Source organism: Lucilia cuprina, chromosome 5 (genome assembly GCF_022045245.1).
Source record: "Lucilia cuprina isolate Lc7/37 chromosome 5, ASM2204524v1, whole genome shotgun sequence".
Taxonomy (NCBI): Eukaryota; Metazoa; Arthropoda; class Insecta; order Diptera; family Calliphoridae; genus Lucilia; species Lucilia cuprina.
Window position 1 is genome coordinate 44,170,867 of NC_060953.1, and position 20,590 is coordinate 44,191,456.

At 28.8% G+C, this 20,590-nt stretch overlaps 1 protein-coding gene across 2 annotated transcripts; it reads right to left on the reverse strand.

The window, feature by feature from the left end:
* Positions 1–5,613: 5,613 nt before the first annotated feature.
* On the reverse strand, positions 5,614–20,033 carry LOC111687940 (acetylcholine receptor subunit beta-like 1). Of its 2 annotated transcripts, none has more exons than XM_046950991.1 (7): positions 19,971–20,033; positions 19,586–19,852; positions 13,527–13,663; positions 12,266–12,420; positions 7,927–8,371; positions 7,269–7,865; positions 5,614–6,557 (listed from the first exon to the last, which is right to left on the reverse strand). In XM_046950991.1, exons 2-7 carry the CDS (start codon positions 19,656–19,658, stop codon positions 6,393–6,395), a joined length of 1,572 nt encoding a protein of 523 aa, XP_046806947.1. In that variant the 5' UTR covers positions 19,659–19,852; positions 19,971–20,033; the 3' UTR covers positions 5,614–6,392. The 2 variants fall into 2 exon arrangements, with proteins under 2 accessions (XP_046806947.1, XP_046806948.1); XM_046950992.1 differs by having other exon boundaries at positions 19,586–19,847; positions 19,971–20,017.
* Positions 20,034–20,590: the final 557 nt, after the last annotated feature.

Genomic DNA, 20,590 nt, shown 5'->3' on the forward strand with positions numbered 1-20,590 from the left:
ACCAAAAAGTTCAAGGGTGTACGAAAACTAATGGCCTTGACTGTCGCTGTCAAACGAATTGTTTACAATGAGATGTAAAGAATTACTCATTCATAATTTTCATGTATAATTTTCATTACTTTTAAAATAATTAGTTAATTGTCTCTTAAAGTAACAAATTTAGATCAGTGGTAGCCTTAAAAAGAATTCTTTAAGCTACGCTTCAAATAATTCTAACAAATATATAAGACTGTTCCAACAACGTTTTTTTTTAATTGTATGAAAATGGTCACCACCTTAAAAATCAAATTCTTCAAGTTCCATTAGCTTAGTACCAGCTTTATCATAAAAAATCTTTTATTAAATAATTACTTTATTTTATGTTTGGTTTTCCTATTAAAAAATATTATTGTTTTTTGTTATATTGTTTTAAGCATCACCAACCACATCTTCTACTTGACTTTTCCATTGAATTTTTTTATTTGATTTGTTTTCAAGTACAAAACTTTAATGGTTAATTATATTATTATTATAAATATTATTATTATTTTTGGAATTAATTAAGCATTTTGTGATTTCGGTAAAGGCGCAGATTTATTCACTAATTCATTCATTGATTCATTAAATTCAATCATACAAATTTATTTATGCATTTATGTTAATAATCATAATTTCAATTTTATTTTATTGTTATTTAATTAATTATAATTTTCTGCGGAGGTTTATTTTGCATTTTTTGTTTTCTTAGTAAAATGAATAAATTTGTATGACAGTTGTTGCCATTAATGATTGACAGAAAGATGTAAAATAGTGATAAAGAACAAAAAAAAAAAACCCAGCGAAACGAAATTCATGTTGTGTAAAAGAATTTTAAATACTATAGACTAGACTATAGATTAGACTATATACAACACTATAGACTAAACTAAAGACAAGACTTTAGACTAAACTAAACGCTAAAATAGACTAGACTATAGACTAGACTATAGACTAGACTATAGACTAGACTATAGACTAGACTATAGACTAGACTATAGACTAGACTATAGACTAGACTATAGACTAGACTATAGACTAGACTATAGACTAGACTATAGACTAGACTATAGACTAGACTATAGACTAGACTATAGACTAGAGTATAGACTAGACTATAGACTACACTAGACTATAAACTAGACTATTGACTAGACTATACTATAGACTAAACTTTAGACTAGACTAAAGACTAGACTATAGACTAGACCATAGACTACACTATAGACTAGACAATAGACTATACTATAAAATAGACTATTGACTATACTATAGACTAGGGTATAGACTAGACTGTAGACTAGTCTATTATTTAAAAGTATAAGTTTGCTGGGATATGTTATTGAAAAAATCTTGAACATTTGAATACAATTTATGGAAAAACAATTATGTTACAAAATTAACATATAGTAATGTATATTTAACCTTGCTTTAGTGATTCAAATTCAATTAAGTTATGGTCACCAAGTTAATGCTGTCATCAAAAAAAGGCTGATCCATATTTAGCACATTTCGTGATTTTATGCAAATTTATTGAAAATGTGAAAACCTTTAATAACGTAGAAAAGTTCTTAGAATTAATAGTTATTTAGTTATATGATGTCTGACGACAATTTAACAAAGGAAATCCGCTAAAATACTGGATTTTTTTGTATTGATGTTTAAATGGTAAAAACCTAAACTTTTGACCATTTTTAAACAAATCACGATTTTCATACTTATTTCATAAGTGACAAAAAAAAAAACGTAAATAAATATAAAAATATTTTACTACTGCATTTAAATTTTAAAATTGAAAAGAAACTTTAAGTTTTAAAAATAAATTGCATATGTTGAAAACCATAAGGTTTGTTGAACAAAAAATTTCTATACAAACAAATACATTGGTGTAACTAAACAAAAAAATCATAAGGAAAATTTAAAACTGCGTAAAATATAACTTTTATGGGTCAATATATTGAAAAGCCCTACAATGAGTTATTTACGTTTACTAGAGTTTCAACAAAATAATAATAATAAATATTTTTTTTTTTTTTTTGCAACAACAAAAACAAAACATACAAATGTTGTTATCTATTACAAATTGTAATATTTAGCATTACTTTGGGAGAATTTCTAAGAAGCCAATTTTCAATGCAGTTTTAAAATAGCTTAGCATTCCCAATAGTCGCCCTGTTATTAACTATTTTAATTTGTTTTTTTCTTTATACACGCTTGACTTTATTTAAAGTTTATGACTTTGACTTTTTCTTCACTTTTGTAATTTGGGCCTAAACATAAACTTTAAGTTTTCCATTACCCATTGAGTTTGTTTTCAAAGACTTGGCACCAATTTGTTTTTCTTTTGTTGCACATCATGAGTGGTGTTAATATGCAGATTTTTGCTTAAGACATTTGCAATCAATGGTCATTAACAAATCAGCTGAAAGTTGTTAAAGATGCTGCCTGCTTAAGTAAAATGTTGTGTAATTTATTTGCTAATTTAACTGCTAAACAAAAATTATACTTGTCAAAAAGTTAACAATTAATAATTTTAGTAGCCTGTAAATTTAGTATGAAGAATATTTAATTTATGGCATTAGGTGCACAGTGGAAGAGAATGTAAATTTTGTCAATTTTCTAGACTACATTCTAGTTTTTTGTCTGGACAATACGTTGCAGTGTAGTTGAGTTAAACTTAAGTCTTCTCTATAGGCTCATCCATAGCCTTGAATATTATCTATATATTAGAACGGAATCATAATGTAATCTACAGTTTTGACTGTATTCTAATCTATAATCTAGACTACAATCTTGTCAATAGTATAGTAGAGACCACAGACATTAGTCCAGTCTATAGACCATAGACCAGTCTAATTCATAGAAAGACGTTAGTCCAGTTTAAATACCGTAGTCCAGACTAAAGACTATAGTGCAGACTATAGACTGTAGTCCAAACTGTACACAAAACCGTAGTCAAACTGTAAACTAGACTATAATCTAGATTTGAGTACGACTAGACTTTTTTTCGCAGGAAAAAATTTACCTATATTTCGACTTGTACGCTTTGAGTGACCTTTCGGTGTCTTTCTAATTCACGCAATTGTATATGTGTCCTGTGAGAAATTGTATGAGATTGTAATTTAAATCGCCATGTCGTCGATGTACCCATGCTTCTATATGTGGTATTAATCTGTATGTCCATCTGCCTTTTGGAGAATTTTCCCATCTTCTTTGCCAACTTACCATAGTGTGCTCCTTTTCGATTTCCCGAGTATGGTTCCTGGGTATTTGGGAATTATTTGCAAGTTGCTTGTAAACGTTTGCTAGTTTTTTAGCTGTTATATCAATGGGAGGAATTCCCGCAACAACGCTTGCCGCCTCTGCAGATATTGTTCTATATCCACTACAGACCCTTAAACAGTTTCTTCGAAATACTGATAACATATGTTTTTTCGAACAGTTTCTTATCGACGACTCCCAAATAGGGGCTCCGTATGGGATCACCCAGTTAATAACTCGAGATAATAATAGTCTACGACTCTGGCGTGGTCCACCAATGTTTGGCATTATTCTTGATAACGCGTTTGTTATTCTCGCAGCCTTCTCGCACGAATAGCTTATGTGCTCTTTAAAGTCGAGTCGGTCATCGACCATGATTCCCAGGTATTTTATTGACTCTACAGATGTTATTAAGCTATCGCCTACTTGTATTGTTAGGGTTTCTCTCCTTTTTTTCCTGTTTTTACCCTTTCCATTTGTTGCTTGTTTGGCCACTTCAATTACATAATTAATTGCGTCTATGGTAGACCTACCTTTACGAAATCCGAACTGTCTTTCGGATAGGCCATTCACATTCTCTACGGCTTCTAGTAGTAGAGTGTATATGATTTTTTCGAGGCATTTTCGTATAGTGTCTAACAAGCATATAGAGACTCATAATAATATGAGTCTCTGTTTTTTCCAAATATTTGGGAATGTACCGTTTATGAGGCATTTATCAAATAGTTTGGTAAACAATGTCGGCTTTAGTTTAATGTTATGTTTTAGATCTATAGACTAGACTAGATTATAGACTATAGACTAATGACTATAGACTATATACTATAGACTATAGACTAGACTATAGACTATACTATAGACTAGACTATAGACTAGACTAGAGACTGGACTAGAGACTAGACTATAGACTAGACTATAGACTAGACTATAGACTAGACTTTAGACTAGACTATAGACTAGACTTTAGACTAGACTATAGACTAGACTATAGACTAGACTATAGACTAGACTATAGACTAGACTATAGACTAGACTATAGACTAGACTATAGACTAGACTATAGACTAGACTATAGACTAGACTATAGACTAGACTATAGACTAGACTATAGACTAGACTATAGATTAGACTATAGACTAGACTATAGACTAGACTATAGATTAGACTATAGATTAGACCAATAAACTCTCAAAAGATTATAGTGTGGACTTACATTAAGTGTATATTCTGGACTAATGTCTAGTCTTTAGACTGGACTATAGTCCAGACTATAGTCTGGTCTATAGTCTTTATAGTATTTGCTACAGTCTACCCTGGAAAATATTTTAGCCAATAGTCTTGTCTATAGCTTGTTAATGATCTAGCTGCTGTATTCTAGACCAATGTTCTCTTTTATAGGATGGAGTATATTCTAGTTCATAGTCTGGACACTAGCCTAGATTATATTCAGGACCAGAATCTGGTGTTATCGGGGTTTTTGTGTAATCTTTAGTTTCGACCACACTTTGTATTACATTCTATTTTATATATTGTACTCTAGTCTAGACTTTAATCATGACTATAGTTTCATTTTTAGTCTAGCTGTACCACTATGTGCCCTTGTTGTACCAAAAAAGTTTGTTGCTTAAGTCTTTTGTTTTCTTGTATTCACCCAAATTTGAACATATTTCTTTAAACAATTAGAATATTAGTAAATTGTTAATTATTACTTTAAAGAAATGTTAAACATATTAATATTATTAACATGTAAAATTGCGTTAGTTTAAACTAAAAATATATTTTTTTACAAGACACACTGCTGACACTTTGAAAGAGTGTGTGTTTTTGAGAAGTTAAATTTTTTGCCAGCATTAATTTCATATCTTTAGAGAAATCTTTATGAATTTTAATTTTTAAAGTTAAAAAAGATTTTACCTTGTTGTTATTTTATATTGTTGTAATATTAATAATACTGTGTATTTATGTTGCTGTTTATCTTATTTAAAATCAAACGCACGTTGCCTCTTTATGACAGCAGTTTGAATTTGAAGATTTATATATTGATAAAACAAAGTTTAACATTTAACGTAGTGGGCAGGGTCAGTAAGGTTTAGAAGAATGATTATAAAATTTAAAATTTTAACATAAAATGTTAAATTTTAGTTTTGATGATATTTTTGGGGATTTTTCTGTTATAATACAGAAAGGCTTTTTTCCATTGCTAATTTTTGCCTTAAAATTTATTTAAAATAAAAACATTTTTTATTTCTTAAATTTTATTTTCAATTCATTTGCTTCGGTTTTATTTTCACTTGAATTTTGTTTCTCTCCTTTTACAAATTTTTTTAATTTAAATTATTTTTCTACTTATTATGCGCATTCGTTCGTTTCTAGTCATTTTTGAAAATTTTGAGCAATTTTAGTTAAATTTTTATTTTGTTTTGTTTCGTTTTGTGCTAATAAGCTCTTAAAATCTAAAAAGGGAATTTCTTAATTATAATTTTAAAACCATAACAAAGAAAAACTAAAATAATTAATAACAATTGTTCGATGAGAAACACAGAAAAAACAAATCATTTTAATTAAAAAAGAATCATGATCTTATAATGAAGTGATTAATTGCCTTCAATATGGTTTAAAAACTGCAAAAAATTGATTTTTTTTAATGATTTTTTTTGCATTGCATTATGTTTTTTGTCTTATAAAAATTTGTTACTAGTAAAAAAAGTAATGTAATATTAATTAGGGTTTTCTAAAACAATTATTGTTTTTATTGTTATATGTATTCTGTATCTGTTTTATCTTTAATATTTTATAATTCAAAACGTTTTTTTTAATTAAACTACTTATTGGTTTTCAATTAAAAATATAACATTTTCATTAAATTTTCTCTTATGGATTTTGATTTTTTTTGGAGGGGGGAGTGATGATTTGTTGTGGTGATATAGTTTTTATTTGGTTTTTTTTTTTTGTTCAACTAGTTTTTTTATATTTTTTTATTTTTTTCTTTTTTCTAATTATTATTGTTGCAATTTGCAATGTTTAACTTTAATGTTTGAGTTTTTGTTACTTAATTTAATATAAAAACATTTTTTTCTTTCCTTGGTTTTTGTTGATTTTGTTTTAAAAAATCCAATTTATTTTCCTCTATAAATCTCAATAATACGATCTTGATCCACGTATTCGAAAATGTGTGGGGCATCCATTAAAATACCAATGGTACCGGCAGTGGTAACAATAAAGAATAAATATAATTGTAAACGATCTATAACCATAGCAACATATTTCCAATCTTCACGGGTCTGTAAAGAAAAAGGTTAAAAGTTTAGAACTTTAAATACTAACAATCTTCAATCAGGTCTAACTATTGTTTAGTATGAAACATTTTCAATATGCCATCTTTTAAGTCAATAATATGTTCTGTATATATTCACGACTGTCGGGCAATAACTTTCTCCTATATAGTCTAGTCTATAGTCTAGTCTATAGTCTAGTCTATAGTCAAGTCTATAGTCTAGTCTATAGTCAAGTCTATAGTCTAGTCTATAGTCTAGTCTATAGTCTAGTCCATAGTCTAGTCTATAGTCTGGTCTATAGTCTAGTCTATAGTCTAGTCTATAGTCTAGTCTATAGTCTAGTCTATAGTCTAGTCTATAGTCTAGTCTACAGTCTAGTTTATAGTCTAGTCTATAGTCTAGTATATAGCCTAGTCTATAGTCTAGTCTATAGTCTAGACTATATTCTGGTATATACTAGACTAGACTATAGACTAGGCTCTAGACTACACTATAGACTAGACTATATACTGGAATATATTTTATATAGTCTAGTCTATAGTGTAATCTAGAGCCTAGTCTATAGTTTAGCCTTTAGTCAAGTCTATAGTCTAATCTATGGTCTAGTATAGTGTACAGTTTAGTATTTAGTCTAATTTATAGTCTAGTCTAATGTCTAGTCTGTAGTTTATTTTATATCCTAGTCTATGAATAAAATCTCCTCTCCGCCAAACTTACTTGTATATACAAATCTTCATTACGTAAATGCTCCGCTATAAACTCTACCGCCTCGGTGGCCTTACTCGCCTCTGGCGACAATAAAATCGAATCTGATGACTCACTCTCACGGCGCCCATGATCACCAATACCCAGCTCAGCACCACTATTAACTTTACGATTAATTTTACAATTTGGATGATGTAAATCAGACAATTCCATAACTTCCATTTTTGATTGTTTACCGCCGATGGCACTTATCTGCTTGGGCATCTCAGCCGGTGAGCCATATGAAGTGGGATACGTTTGAGCACTAGTGCCAGGCATTTCCATCATCCAACGAAGACGTGTCTTGCGTGGACGTTTCATAAGCAAGATGGCAGGTAAATATTGTAGAAAAGCTCTGCGTATCCAGTTGGGCATACGGTGAGTGCGTGGACCTCGGAAATTCCAATTGATAATGACAACCGTTACTAAAATTGAAACGGTATTCATGATAAAGGTAAAGAGTAAATATTTGGCAATGAGTGGCAGCACTAGGGAAGTGGGCGGTAGAATTTTCGACACAAGCAACAGGAACACAACCAGTGACAGTAAAATGCTAATACCCAAAGTAACCTAAAGAGAAAAATGGTTAAAAATAATAGTATTTTTTTTTAACAATAGCCAAACACTTTACCTTTTCGCCAGCTTCTGCGGGCAAATAAAAGACCAAAACACAAAGGAATGAAATCAGTACAGTGGGCAAAATTAAATTCACCGTATAGAAGAGAGTTTTTCTACGTATAATGATGTAAAATGTAATATCGGTTTCCGTAGGATGATTACCATCACCCTCATAGACATTTAAGTATGCGGGTACTTCTATTATATCCCAAGTACCCGATTTCCAATAATCCGATAAATCCACAAAATTCTTATTATTATACAAAGCCAACGACACCTGATCACCGTTAAAGGTCCACGAGCCAAATTTCATAATACAAGTCTGTTGATCGAAGGGAAAGTAGGTGACATCAATGGTGCAAGAACTTTGATAAATGGCCGGAGGTACCCAAAGTACCTCACCGGTAGGATAAATTAAAACGTTTGATTTATAACGCACTTCGTAGTTACCATCAGCACTAAGAGATGGATTCAGATTTTGGACATGAGGAAAGAAAATAATGTATATTAGTATTTTATTTATTAACATTTTGAAAGTATATAGGGTTTATTAGTTATTACTTAAGTAATCTTTATTGTTATAACAAATTGTTTATAAGATTGTTAATATCGTTAGACTTCAAAAGCTGTACATTTTCGTTGGTATTATAGAGGTATTAATGGACTATGATTTTTATTTTTTTTAATTGTTTGCATTATTTGGATATGATAGTGTTTAATGATTGGTGCCTATATGGTTCCTTATCTTAACAAGCATTTTTTCGTAAAGCTAGAAAGCATTTTTTTCAGTGTTTTTTTAAACACTCACCTGTTGAAAGCCTAAAGAAATTATTGTTAAAGTTTTTTTTTTAAGCATAGTTCTTTTAAGGACTTGGTTTTACAGGGGCAAACTACTGTTCTTTTTTTGGGGTGTATTACTATTACTATTAAGCAGATTACAGAGGATTTTTTTCATTATGAACTATTAAAAGTTGTTTTATTCTCCTACGGAAAAAATCCTTGCCTTTTATCAATAGTTAACAAATTTCAAGGATTTTTTAAGGAGATGTTTTGCTTTGTTTTTAAAAATTTTAATTTCGAACAAAACAAGAAAATCAAGTCTGGTATAATTCAAATATTATGTCGAGGTTTTTAGGGCTGCGATAATGTTTACATTCCTGATCTAGATTAAGGAGGAAAGTATTAGTTTAAAGTTATATATATATATATATGATATTTGGTAAGCAATGGTTTAATGATGGACAATAGACAACACATATGAAAATGTTGTTAAAATTCCTAAAAAATGTCATCTTTTTTTAGAACTTATAGTCGAAATCATAGTAGTATTATATGATATGTCGTAACTAACAGATTTTGTTGTTGCCGTAACTGCTTTAATCGTTGTTCTTTTGGTTTCGTTTTTATCGTCGATCTTAGTTTTTTTATGCCGTCTTATTCTAAAAAATAAACTCCCGCGAAGTTAGTTCCCTCTCCTATACGTAAAGCAAAAACTTTATATCTATAGTCGATATAAAACGTATAGACCTATGTCAGGCGAGGATCTAGCCCAAGCGTTTGGGGGGTGGGCGGAGGTCAGGTTGTAATTTTATTTTTGTGCTTATATTAATTTCATTTTTTACTCATTTTTATATTTTGTATGAAAAATTTTTGGTTTTAGAGGGGTGGGGGGTAATTTTTCTTCTTCCCACGCCTTGGATGCAGCCCCGGATCCAGCTCAATTGTTTTAACTTTTTTTCAAAATTATTTTCTTTTTTTCTTATTTTTTTATTTTGTATGAACCATTTTCGGTTTTGGTGGGACGTGAGGTGTAATTTCCCTTTCCCCCCCCCCCCCCCCTCTTCGTGGATCCGCAGCTGTGCTTATGTATAAAATGGAAATTGTAGTTTATCTAGGTCCAATCTTATAAACCCACCATTGAAACGTCTGTTGTGAATACATAGACATAGATTTAAAAGTTCAATGGCGTTTTGGGTCAATTGGGGACTAGAGCTACAAAGTTTAAAATAGTGAATAAAGTATAGTATTGACAATTACTGTGTACTTGACAAGGACGTTAAAATCATTTTCTGAAGCACTTATAGTTTCAGTAAATACTAGACAATATATATACATATTGATATAACCGTAATTATAGTTGCACAGAGTTTCTCATATCATTATAAAAAAAACATCTATTAGCAAACTATCGGAGGCATTCCGGACTTGTATAGTTTCTGGAAGGTGTGAGAGAATAAAAAAAGAATTTTCCAAATTCTTTGACTGATATACTGGTAGAGCTTTAAAGCCGTGATACACGATTGTCAGATCTTACAACGTTGTCAGTAAAATGTTTAGAAAATGTCTAACAAACGTCTGAACTTATAATTTTTCTTTTGCAACTTTGTCAGAAAACGTATTACTGACAATATTGGAAGACAAAATTTGTAAGTTTACAATGGTATTAGACATTTTCTGCAAATTTTACTGACAACTTTGTAAGATCTAACAACAATGTATACATAGCATTATTCTTCTTAAAACTAGATATCGTATAAACGAGTGATTAGAATGTCAACTGAACATTTAGCTAATAAACTTTCAAACATTTCTTTGGGTAAAACTGATCTATGTTCTTATGAAAGATCAGGTCCTATGACTTTTAGATTTTCAAATCAATTTTGTGTTCATCAAATTTGCGAACGATTTTTTGATATACGAGTTGTGTCTGAACATTTTTCGTTTCAACATTCCATTGTTCTTTATGAAAACCCCCTATAGATATGTCCTTCAGTCTACCAAAATATGCATATATTATATGGACTAAAGACTTTGGAGTTTAAAGACGATGGTCAGTTAGGTCGATTCCTTACAATACTTGGTAGAGTCACTTTGATTTCTCGAATTTCATTGCTATACTTGTCTTGTTGAGCATGACCGTATATGGCTGATAGGGTCAATTATTGACTGATTATCAGGAAATCTGCTTCAGAGATTTTGGTTCATGTAGAACTTATGATTTTTATACTTTTATATTTAAAGCAGTATATAAATAAGGCTATAATGTGATTTTCTGAAGGGGGTGTGGGCGGTAGGTTCAATTAAAGACCCGATCCTCATGAAATATTGTACAGTGATTTTCGTTGTTACAAAACCCATTTATCTCGAATTTCGTCACTATATTGGTATTATTAAATCAGTTAGTTATAGGCGTTAAAGTAATTTATCGATACTATCAATTTTTGACCGATTTTCAAAATGTTTGATAGGGAGCTCCTATAGAATATTTTTTTTTCGATACTTATCCAGTAAATGATATTATATTGATATTATTAAATCAGTTAGTTATAGGCGTTAATGATAATTTATTGATACTATCAATTTTTGACTGATCTTCAAAATGTCTGATAGAGAGTTCCTATAGAATATATTTTCTTCGACTCTTATCCAGTAAATGATATTATTAAGACAGTTGTAAGAATTAAAGTCGTTCATTTCAGGGTATAAAAACCGAAGTTTCTTTTTTACCACGATTGTTGCTAAATTAACTTTTTTTGGACCTTATAAGCAGTATTCCGCAGGACCATTGGTATGTTGGGAGATTGTCCATATTAATACCAATCAAATATATCAAAATTTTACCTCCTATAGGTATTCTACCATGGGTCTGATACCAATATTTGGTTGTTGATTATACAAATAATGGGATTAAACAAACACACTTAGGAATAATAAAGATTCTCATATCGCCCGCTAGATAATATTTTTGTAAAATTTCAATCGCCTAGCTCCTCTTCTGTAGTCCCAATCGTGACAGACCAAACAGTCTGATGGGCATGACTAGATCTTGTTAGACATGACTACCTCAGTATAGGTATTTGTTCTATGGGTCTAGGAGCATTATTTGATTGTTGGGTATTAAATGGACGGACCTAGAAAGATTTATAAAGATTCTTTAATGCCCAAAAATGAATCAATAGACAAAATTTCTGGCAAATTTTAGTATCTCCTTTAGTCCCTATTGTAATCTCAACAGACAGGCGGACATGACTCGATCTTCTTAGAGTTTAATAAGGGCCCATAGGAGGTATTCATCTATAGGTTTGCGGACAATTTATTTCTATAAAACAATGGGTTTAAACGAACTAACCTAGAATATAGATTGTTACAGTAAAGAAGTACTAATATGTTCTTCCGATATACTATTTTTTTGTAAATTCCTATAAAACCTAAAAATATTAATGATAAATATATCTACACTTCCTATTTTCTCGAAACATATACATAGAATGAAAATGCTAGCTTGTGTTTGAATGTTAAAATGGTTTTGATTGATTGATTGTTGTAGTTGAATGTTGGTTGAATGTACTCACTTATTGAATAAAACAATATCCGGTTTCCAAACCTTATCGGGCGGCAGACGTAGCACACCGATACCGCCATAATCAGCTTCATCCCATTGTAATTGATAATCATACCAAACCAAACGTAACCATACGTTTGATTTCATAATTTGATTTTTCTCATTCTGAATTGAAGGGGGACGTGGACGTGGGCGTGGTGGGGTGGTAGCGAGAGTTAAAAAAGTTTTTTTTTTTTTTTGTATTTATTTAAGGTTTATTGGTTTTAATTATATATATTTTTTTTAATAGCAGGGTTCGGAGGTTGTTATTTAGCATTTAGTTTTAGCGTTTAGAAATAAACGTTACATTTACAGGTTGATTTTTTTTTTTTTTTGGATTAAAAAATTTATTAAAAAATTGTGACAAAGTTATAAAGGAAATTATTTATTTTATATATATTTTTTTGTGGTGGTAAATATATATTTTTTATTATTTTTATTAAATGTTTTTTTTTGTGGTGGTAAAAGTGACAAAAATATGTACGAGGAGGAAGGGAAGAAGAAGTTTATAAAAAAAATACAATATAAATATCAGTGATTGTGGTAAATTATTTTATTTCAAAAAAAGTGAGTTTAAATATTATATTCAAACAATTGTTAAAATCAATCACTAAATTACTAGTATTTAAGTAGATAATAAAAGAAGAAGGGGGGGTTAGTTAAAACAAAATAAGAAACAAATTAAATAAAATTTATTTTTGTTTCTTAATTAAGGAAACTGAAGACTAAATCTAAATTGGTGTTAGTAGTAGGTTACAATATTAATTATATACAGGTTAAAGGAAAGGACTAAAAGATTCAAAATCAAATATTAACAGAAACCTTTTGCTTAAAGCAAAATTAGTACTTCTGTAACAAGTCCAATTTTACCACTTAAGCAAAAAGTTTAAGACTGCTATAGTTCAGACTTGTCCTATATATATATATACAATTTTTAACTTGTTAATACAAGAGGTGAGTGAGTTGATTGATTAAGGTTGTAAAAAAAATTAAATAACAGTATTTAAACATTAGGAAAGAAAAATAACAGAAAAACTAGGACCATACTACAACTGATTTGTTAAAAAAAGAAAATTATATAGAAAATTATAAAAAACATTTAGAGTTTTTTGCTAAAAAAAATCGTTTATTTACAACAATTTTTTTTAGTTTAACTTTTTTTTAATTAGTACATAGTACTATTTATTAGTAGTATAGTATTAGTAGATAGGTAGTAGATCTCAAACACTTACGACATTGATTAGCTGTACGAACGCCAAACCAAATCTTACTCCAACTTTTTGTGTCATATTTTGTACGGGTCGTATGAGTTTATTGTAGCCTCGAAAGAGGTCACGTACCAAACGCTCTTCATCTTCGGATGCATTTACTACATTTATGTTTTTGGTTTAGTTTTAACATAAAAATATATAAAAACAAAAACACAAACATTTTTTTTCGTTTTTTTTTTTTTGGAATAGAGATGCAAATATAGTTGTTGTCTTAAATGAATTTATTTTATTTTTTTTTTTTTAATTTTTTTTAATGAGCCAAGAAGTAAACAAAACAATCAGAAGTTAAATGAAACTGAAGAAAATATGATATTTTTTTTTAAATTTAAAAAGAATAAATACTAACAAAATAGGAAATTTGATTTTTTCGTTACCGTTTTTAGGTTCTTTTTAATAAGGCAAAAGGAACGTAGAGTTATGTGGATTCCTTAACAAGAATTAGTTTTAACAAAAAAAGGGAGTTCTAACAACCATGATGATTTGTAATTTTTTAAAATTATCAAGCAGCCTACTTTGAAAACCTAAAACTATTTCAATTGCAAATATATACCGACTTATTTAATAGCTAGAGCTAAACTATTTGTTTGCAGCAAACAAAATATTGTTGTATTAACTTAAAAAGCATTGACTATTCAACTTATTATTTTAATCCATGTTATATTTTTATAAATTTTCAATAAATTTCAGGATTTTGAACTGATGACTGATAAACTCAACCATTATGATCGTTGTGGATCATCATTCGATTACGGTTGGAACAAATCTGGTCAATTCTGCTTTTCTTTAAGTAATTGGATTCATATTCAAAATTTTGTTTTCAAATTGCTAGAAATAGTTATAAATTCTTTCGAACTGATAACTTCTGTAATAAGTTCTTGAGCTGAACTATTTGTTTGAATTGGTATTATTAATACAGTTAGTTAAAGATGTTATAGAAATTTATTTTACCGATCTTTAAAATATTTGATAGAATCTGCCTATAAAACTTGTTTCATCGAATTTCATCTATATAGAGTTATTATTAAGCCAGCTATAAGAGCTAATGCCCCTGTGGCCCCTACGGTGATCTTAACAGACAGATGGATATGGCTATATCGTCTTAGAATTTAAAAAAGGACCCAGAATAGATATTTTTCAATTGGTCTAGAAAAATATTCTGATGCTGGTTATAAAAACTATGGGGATACAAGAACGGATCTAGAAATATTTATATAGATTCCCAAGAATTCAAAAATGAACCATATAGACTGATTGTAAGAGTAAAAAGGTTCTACGTTTACAGTGAAAAACAAATGATAATAAAAGTAGAACTTTCTTTGAAGGGAATGAACTTCAACTATTAATCATATATCATACGATGATCATATATCATAGTTTACAAAAGTTTCGCAAAAAAACAGGATTTTTTTAATTATCACACATTCATCATCTCGGATCCAGATCAAGCATTGGGTGAAAGGGCAGGTTGTATTATTCTTTTCTTTTTCCCATATTTTCTTATGCCTTTCTCCACATTTTTATATTTTGTATGAAAAAATTTCGGTTTAAATTTATTCTGAGGTTTATTGAATTCCTCATCCATCTTAATTAGTTTTTCGATAAGTAATGCCATGAAAAAGACGACTGAAAGGACCCAAGTTAGATGTAACACAAGACCAAAGATCTTTGAGGATACACCATCTCATGCCTTCGTTTTTAACGCTCTTTAATGAACTCAAATCAAGTACCAGATCACCTTATTTAGACCCTCTTTTATTGTTAAATGTTTAATCCGTATTAAATTTTTTTATGTTCAGCTGCATGTCAAAATTTTGACCACATTTCACATTCTAACTTGAAAAACTTAACTTATGTCTATTTAAAAGTAGATGTTTCTTATACAAAAAAGTACTTTCTAATATAACTTTTATTACACTAACCAACGAAGAAAGTGTGACCTTCATTACCAGCGATTTTTTTTATTTGTTCTTACAAAACTTTTGTCATTCCAATCATCTTACATTCAAAATTTAAAAGTTCTATATTTATTATCAATCACTTTTCATTTACTTTTTTAACACAAATACATAGTAAACATGATTAAACATTAAAAATCAATTTGTCACTTGCAAAAAACTTGTCACTTTAAAATATTTATCAAGTTTGCTCAAATAAATCACTGGTTTAGTATGTCATTGTGATAAAAAATGCAAAAAAAAAAAACACAAAAATCCTCTCACATTTTTTCCTAATGCCTACAGGTTTAAAAACATGAAAATGTAATAAACATGGACGATGATAAAACAAAAATAGCACAAGAATTCAAAGAGACAAAAATACTAATTTCATTTATTAGTTTATAGAGAAAACATTAATAGTATGTGTGTATATGTGCGATTCAGACATGGAAAATTCTGATTTACTGTACGGTATTCCCAAAAGTAGACTATAATTGTTTGTTTTCTTGTCTATCGCCTAATCTAATCTATAGCCTAGTCTATGGTCAAGCCTATAGTCTAGTTTTTGGTCTAAACTATAGTCTAGTTTATAGTTTAGTTTAGTCTATAGTTTAATCCATAATCAAGTTTGTATTCTAGCCTATGTTTAGACTATAATCTTGCCTATATCTAGTATTTAAGCTAGTCTATAATCTAGGCTATAGTCTAGTTAATAGCCTAGTCAATAGTCTAGTCTACAGTTTGATCTAGCCTATAGTAAAGTCTATACCCTGGTCTAAAATCTTGTCCATAGTTTAGTCTATAGTCTAGCCTATAGTTTAGTCTAACCTATTGCATAGTCTTTATTCTGGTCTATAGTCTAGTCCATTGGTTTGCCTTTAGTTAGTCTAGTTTAGTCTATAATCTAGTCAATTGTATAGTCTGTAGTCTAGTCTATAGTATAGACTATAGTCTGGTCTTTAGTCTAGTATATATTCTACTGTATAGTGTAATCTATAGTTTAGTCTAAAATTTCTATAGACAAGTTTATAGTCCAGTCTATAGTCTCTAATCTAGTCAAAAGTGTATTCTATAGTAAGACTATAGTCTAGCATTTAATCTTGCATATAGTCTAATCTAAAGTCTAGTGTATACCTTAGTCTGTAATCCAGTCTATAAACTTATCTACAGTCTAGTCTATAATCTGGTCTATAGTCTAGTATAGTCTATATTTAACCTATAGCCTTGCTTTTAATCTTGCTATAGTTTGGTGTATAGTTTAATCAATGGGTTGGTCTATAATCTATAGTATAGACATCAGTATAGTATATAGCCCAATCAATAGTCTTGTTTATATTCTATTCTAGTCTGTGGTGTAGTCTATCTAGTGTATAATTTAATAATAGTATAGTATTAAGCATCGTCTGTAGTCCAGTCAATAGTTTATTCTATAGTCTAGTGTATGGTCTATTCAATAGTCTAGTGTAATGTCTAGTCTATAGTCTAGTGTAAAGTTTAGTCTATATTCTAGTCTATAGCCTGGTCTGTAGTCAAAACTTTAGTATAGACTATAGACTCGATAGTATAGTGTATAATCTAGTCTATAGTTCGCCTATAGTCTGATCTATGGTCTATTGTATAGTTTAGTCTATATTCCAGTAAATCGTGTATAGTCTAATCTATAGTCTAGTACACAGTATAGTTAATAGTCTAGTGTAGTTCAATTTTGCCTATTGTCTTATCTATAGTCTAGTGTATACTTTAGTCTATAGTCTAGCCTATAGCCCAGTCAGATAGACTAGACTATAGGCTAGACTATAGTCTAGTGTATAGTCTAGTCTATAGTCTAGAGTAAATTCTAGTCTATATTATGTTCTAGTCGGTAGTCTAGTGAATAGTCTAGTCTAGTCTAAAGTCTAGTGTAGAGTCTAGTGTAAAGTTTAGTCTATATTCTGTTCTATAGTCTGGTCTATAGTCTAGTTTATAGTCTAGTCTATAGTTTATTTATTTTCCAAATAAAAATTGTCCATGCCTGATAAATAACTGTTTAAAGAGAGAGAGAGAGAGAAAGGACATAGAAAGAAGTTTTAGAGAAAGTTGGAGTAAAATTATCCATTACACGCATTTCTTTGGGGAAGTTAATGAAATGAATATAACAACACACAGAGAGATTGATAAAAAGGTGTTAAAAAAACGGAAATTAAAATAGTGAGAATAATAAAGATAAAACAGAGAGCGAAAGAGAGAGAGGGTGTTATAAACAAATGTAAACAATAATAAATATTGTAAACGAGCTTTGAAAACAAACGTGTTTTTTAAGGATAAAAATGGAAGTTTAAGTGTATATAAATGTGTGTGTGTGATAGAGAGAGAGGGCAGTTTAAGTGTGTGTAGAGAGATTTGAAAAGAGAGTTTGTTTTATAGATTTAGAGAGTAGTGATAGATATGTTTAATAAGTGTTTTTTTAAGAAGATTAATAAGTAGTGAAGCTAAAAATTTGTTTTGAAAGTTTAAAACAAGGATTAAAGAACAAGCATTCGTTAAGAAAGTTAAAACACGTTAAGAAATATTTGTTAGGTTTTGTTGTAAAAAGTTAACAGACACTGTAAGATTTAAAGGGAGTTTTGTTAATGAATTTAAATGCTAATGTGTTGGCATAAAAGTTTGTGGTGTTTTAAATGTTGTTGTTTTTTTTAAAGTTTAAAAAGGTGCAATAATTAGAAAATTGTTTTTAAGAAAAAATAGATAAATAGTGTGGAAATATTTGATTTGTTGGAAAAAAAGTGTAAATAAAAATGCTTAAGTTGGTTGGTTGGTATTTTAGTTTTTTTTCAATAGAAGGAGTATGAATTAAGATTCGGCTGTTGATACAGAAATCTAATATTCTTTTATCATTTAGATATTTTGACGTTTTGATTTTACAAATGTTTTATTTTAACTACAAAATTATGTTCGTTCGTTGTGATAAAACATTATATTATTATTTTTTTTTGCTGAAAACGCTGCCACCCTTAATTTAAAAGCAAAATTGTGTTTGCTTTTGCTTTTTTTTTGGCGTTTTCATGTTTATAAAGGAGAGAAAATTTAAAATAAAATTATAAACCAAGGGATAGCAGTTTTAGTTAAGTATCAAAAAAATAAAGACTGAGAGAGAGTAGGGATGCTATAAAAAATTTTACTTTTTATTTTTTGTATTAAACTTAGAGTAGATGCTAAATACAATTTTCTATATTCTGGTTTTAGTTAAAGAAAATAATTTTTTAGGGAGTCTTTTTTTTGGGGGGAATTATTTATTATAAAAAATAAATTAATTTTATTAGATAAATAGTTGTTAAATACTTTTATGTTTGTTGTTGTTGTAACCAAGCAAAACTAATTGTAAAATGCAGTACTTTAAGAAATTAGCAAATTTTTGTTAAAAAAAATTTATTAAGAATTAAAAGCTCATACTTTTTGCAAGGTCTTTTTGTTTTTTTAAGGGAAATGGTGTTTTTGTTAAATAGTTTTTTTAAGTTTTTTTTTCATTTTTTTAAGTAAGAAAACTTTGGCAAATTTTAAAATTCCTTTTTTTATATAATTTATTACACAGTATTTTGTTAGCAAGTAGTAGTGGTAGCAGTTGTAGAAAAAAGAGCGTTAAAATTACACAAGTAAAGAGTCCTGGAAATTTTAAACAATTGTCAAAGTTTTCATTTTAAATTTTCAAACTTTAGAAAAAAATCAAATCATTATTGTAGTTGTTCTATTACTGGTAATCAATTACATTTGTAATTGATTTCTCTAAACTGTTTTTCAATAGTTTTTCTTTGTTCTGTTACAGTTTTGCGTATTTTTTGTTATTCATATAATTTTATATATATGTATATATATGTTTATTGGGGAAGCTGTTACATAACTCGCTAAATTGTTTTAAGGAGTTTTTTTTTTTTTGTTCAAAATTATTTAATTAACTAAAAAACTCATAATTTAAATAAAATAAATACAACTTAAAATTTTTTATAATAAAAATAATAATTTATTCTTTCTTAAAAGGCATTTCATTATACTTTCAACTAAATTTTTTCGACAAAAAAAGAATTTACTTATATAGAAAGTATTACATACCTGAAGATAAAGAAAATGCTAAAAGCACTATAGCCAGGGTTACGCCCAGACCAGGGAGTTTAAGCATATCCATAATAGAAATCCTTTACTTACTTCCTTTCTGATTTCTTATTATTATTTTTTTTTTATAAAACAATAATTAAATTATTGTCATTTTGTTAATTTAATTTTTGTGTTGTTTTCCCAGAAAATTGATTTTTCTCGTTGGCTGCTGTTGGAAAAAAAGAGACTACGCCTTTTCCTATTCTTTTTTTTTTTTCTTCTTTCCTTATATAGGCATTAAGAAAAATACATATACAAACAAAATTTTCATTTAATTTTTTTTATATTTTCTTAACAAACACTTTTATTTTGTTAATAAAAAAAAACACTTTTCTTTTTTTACCTTTTCTCGAATTTTCTTTAAAATTTACAATATTTTTTCAATTAATTTAATTTTTTTTCTTCCTTTTTTTTTTGCAAAATTTCCACTTTTCTAGGCTTTAATTTTTTAATCCGCTATGTTCATATCTGTAATTCCTTAATAAAACTAATAGTCTAAACATCTTGTTTTAAAAGATGTACCCAGAATTCTATAATAAAAAATCAATTTTTCTTATTTTCAAGTTGTCAAAAAAGGATGCTGTTCTCTTATCTAAAGCGCAAGTTTACTCAAAAGGGAAAATGAGAAAATACTCTAAACTCTCTCTCTCTCTCTTCGATTTCCTTACTCAAAAAGAAAAATTGTTTACATTTTCTTAAACCCTTAACATTGTTTACAAATAATTTGCATGCTTGTTTTTGTTTATCAGCAGCTGTTTTTTGTTTATATTTTGCAAATTCTCTTTTACTAATCTGATTCTATATTTAAAGCGCAGGTCCATAAAAATTTTAATAATAAATACAATTTTATTTCTTTTTTGCAGTGTATTTAGAAATATTTATGTTTATGCCTAAATGTATGCTCTAGTTAAATATTGCATTTAGCCAAGACAACAATCTTGAGTAATGTGTTAAAAATGGCAA

Coding starts and splice junctions, on each gene's coding strand:
- LOC111687940 (XM_046950991.1), bottom strand. CDS start 19,658: ATGGATATGCTTAAACTCCCTGGTCTGGGCGTAACCCTGGCTATAGTG. Junction 12,421..13,526: donor TCGTACAGCTAATCAATGTC/GTAAGTGTTTGA, acceptor CCTTCAATTCAG/AATGAGAAAAATCAAATTAT. Junction 6,558..7,268: donor ATGAAGATTTGTATATACAA/GTAAGTTTGGCG, acceptor TTTTCTTTACAG/ACCCGTGAAGATTGGAAATA.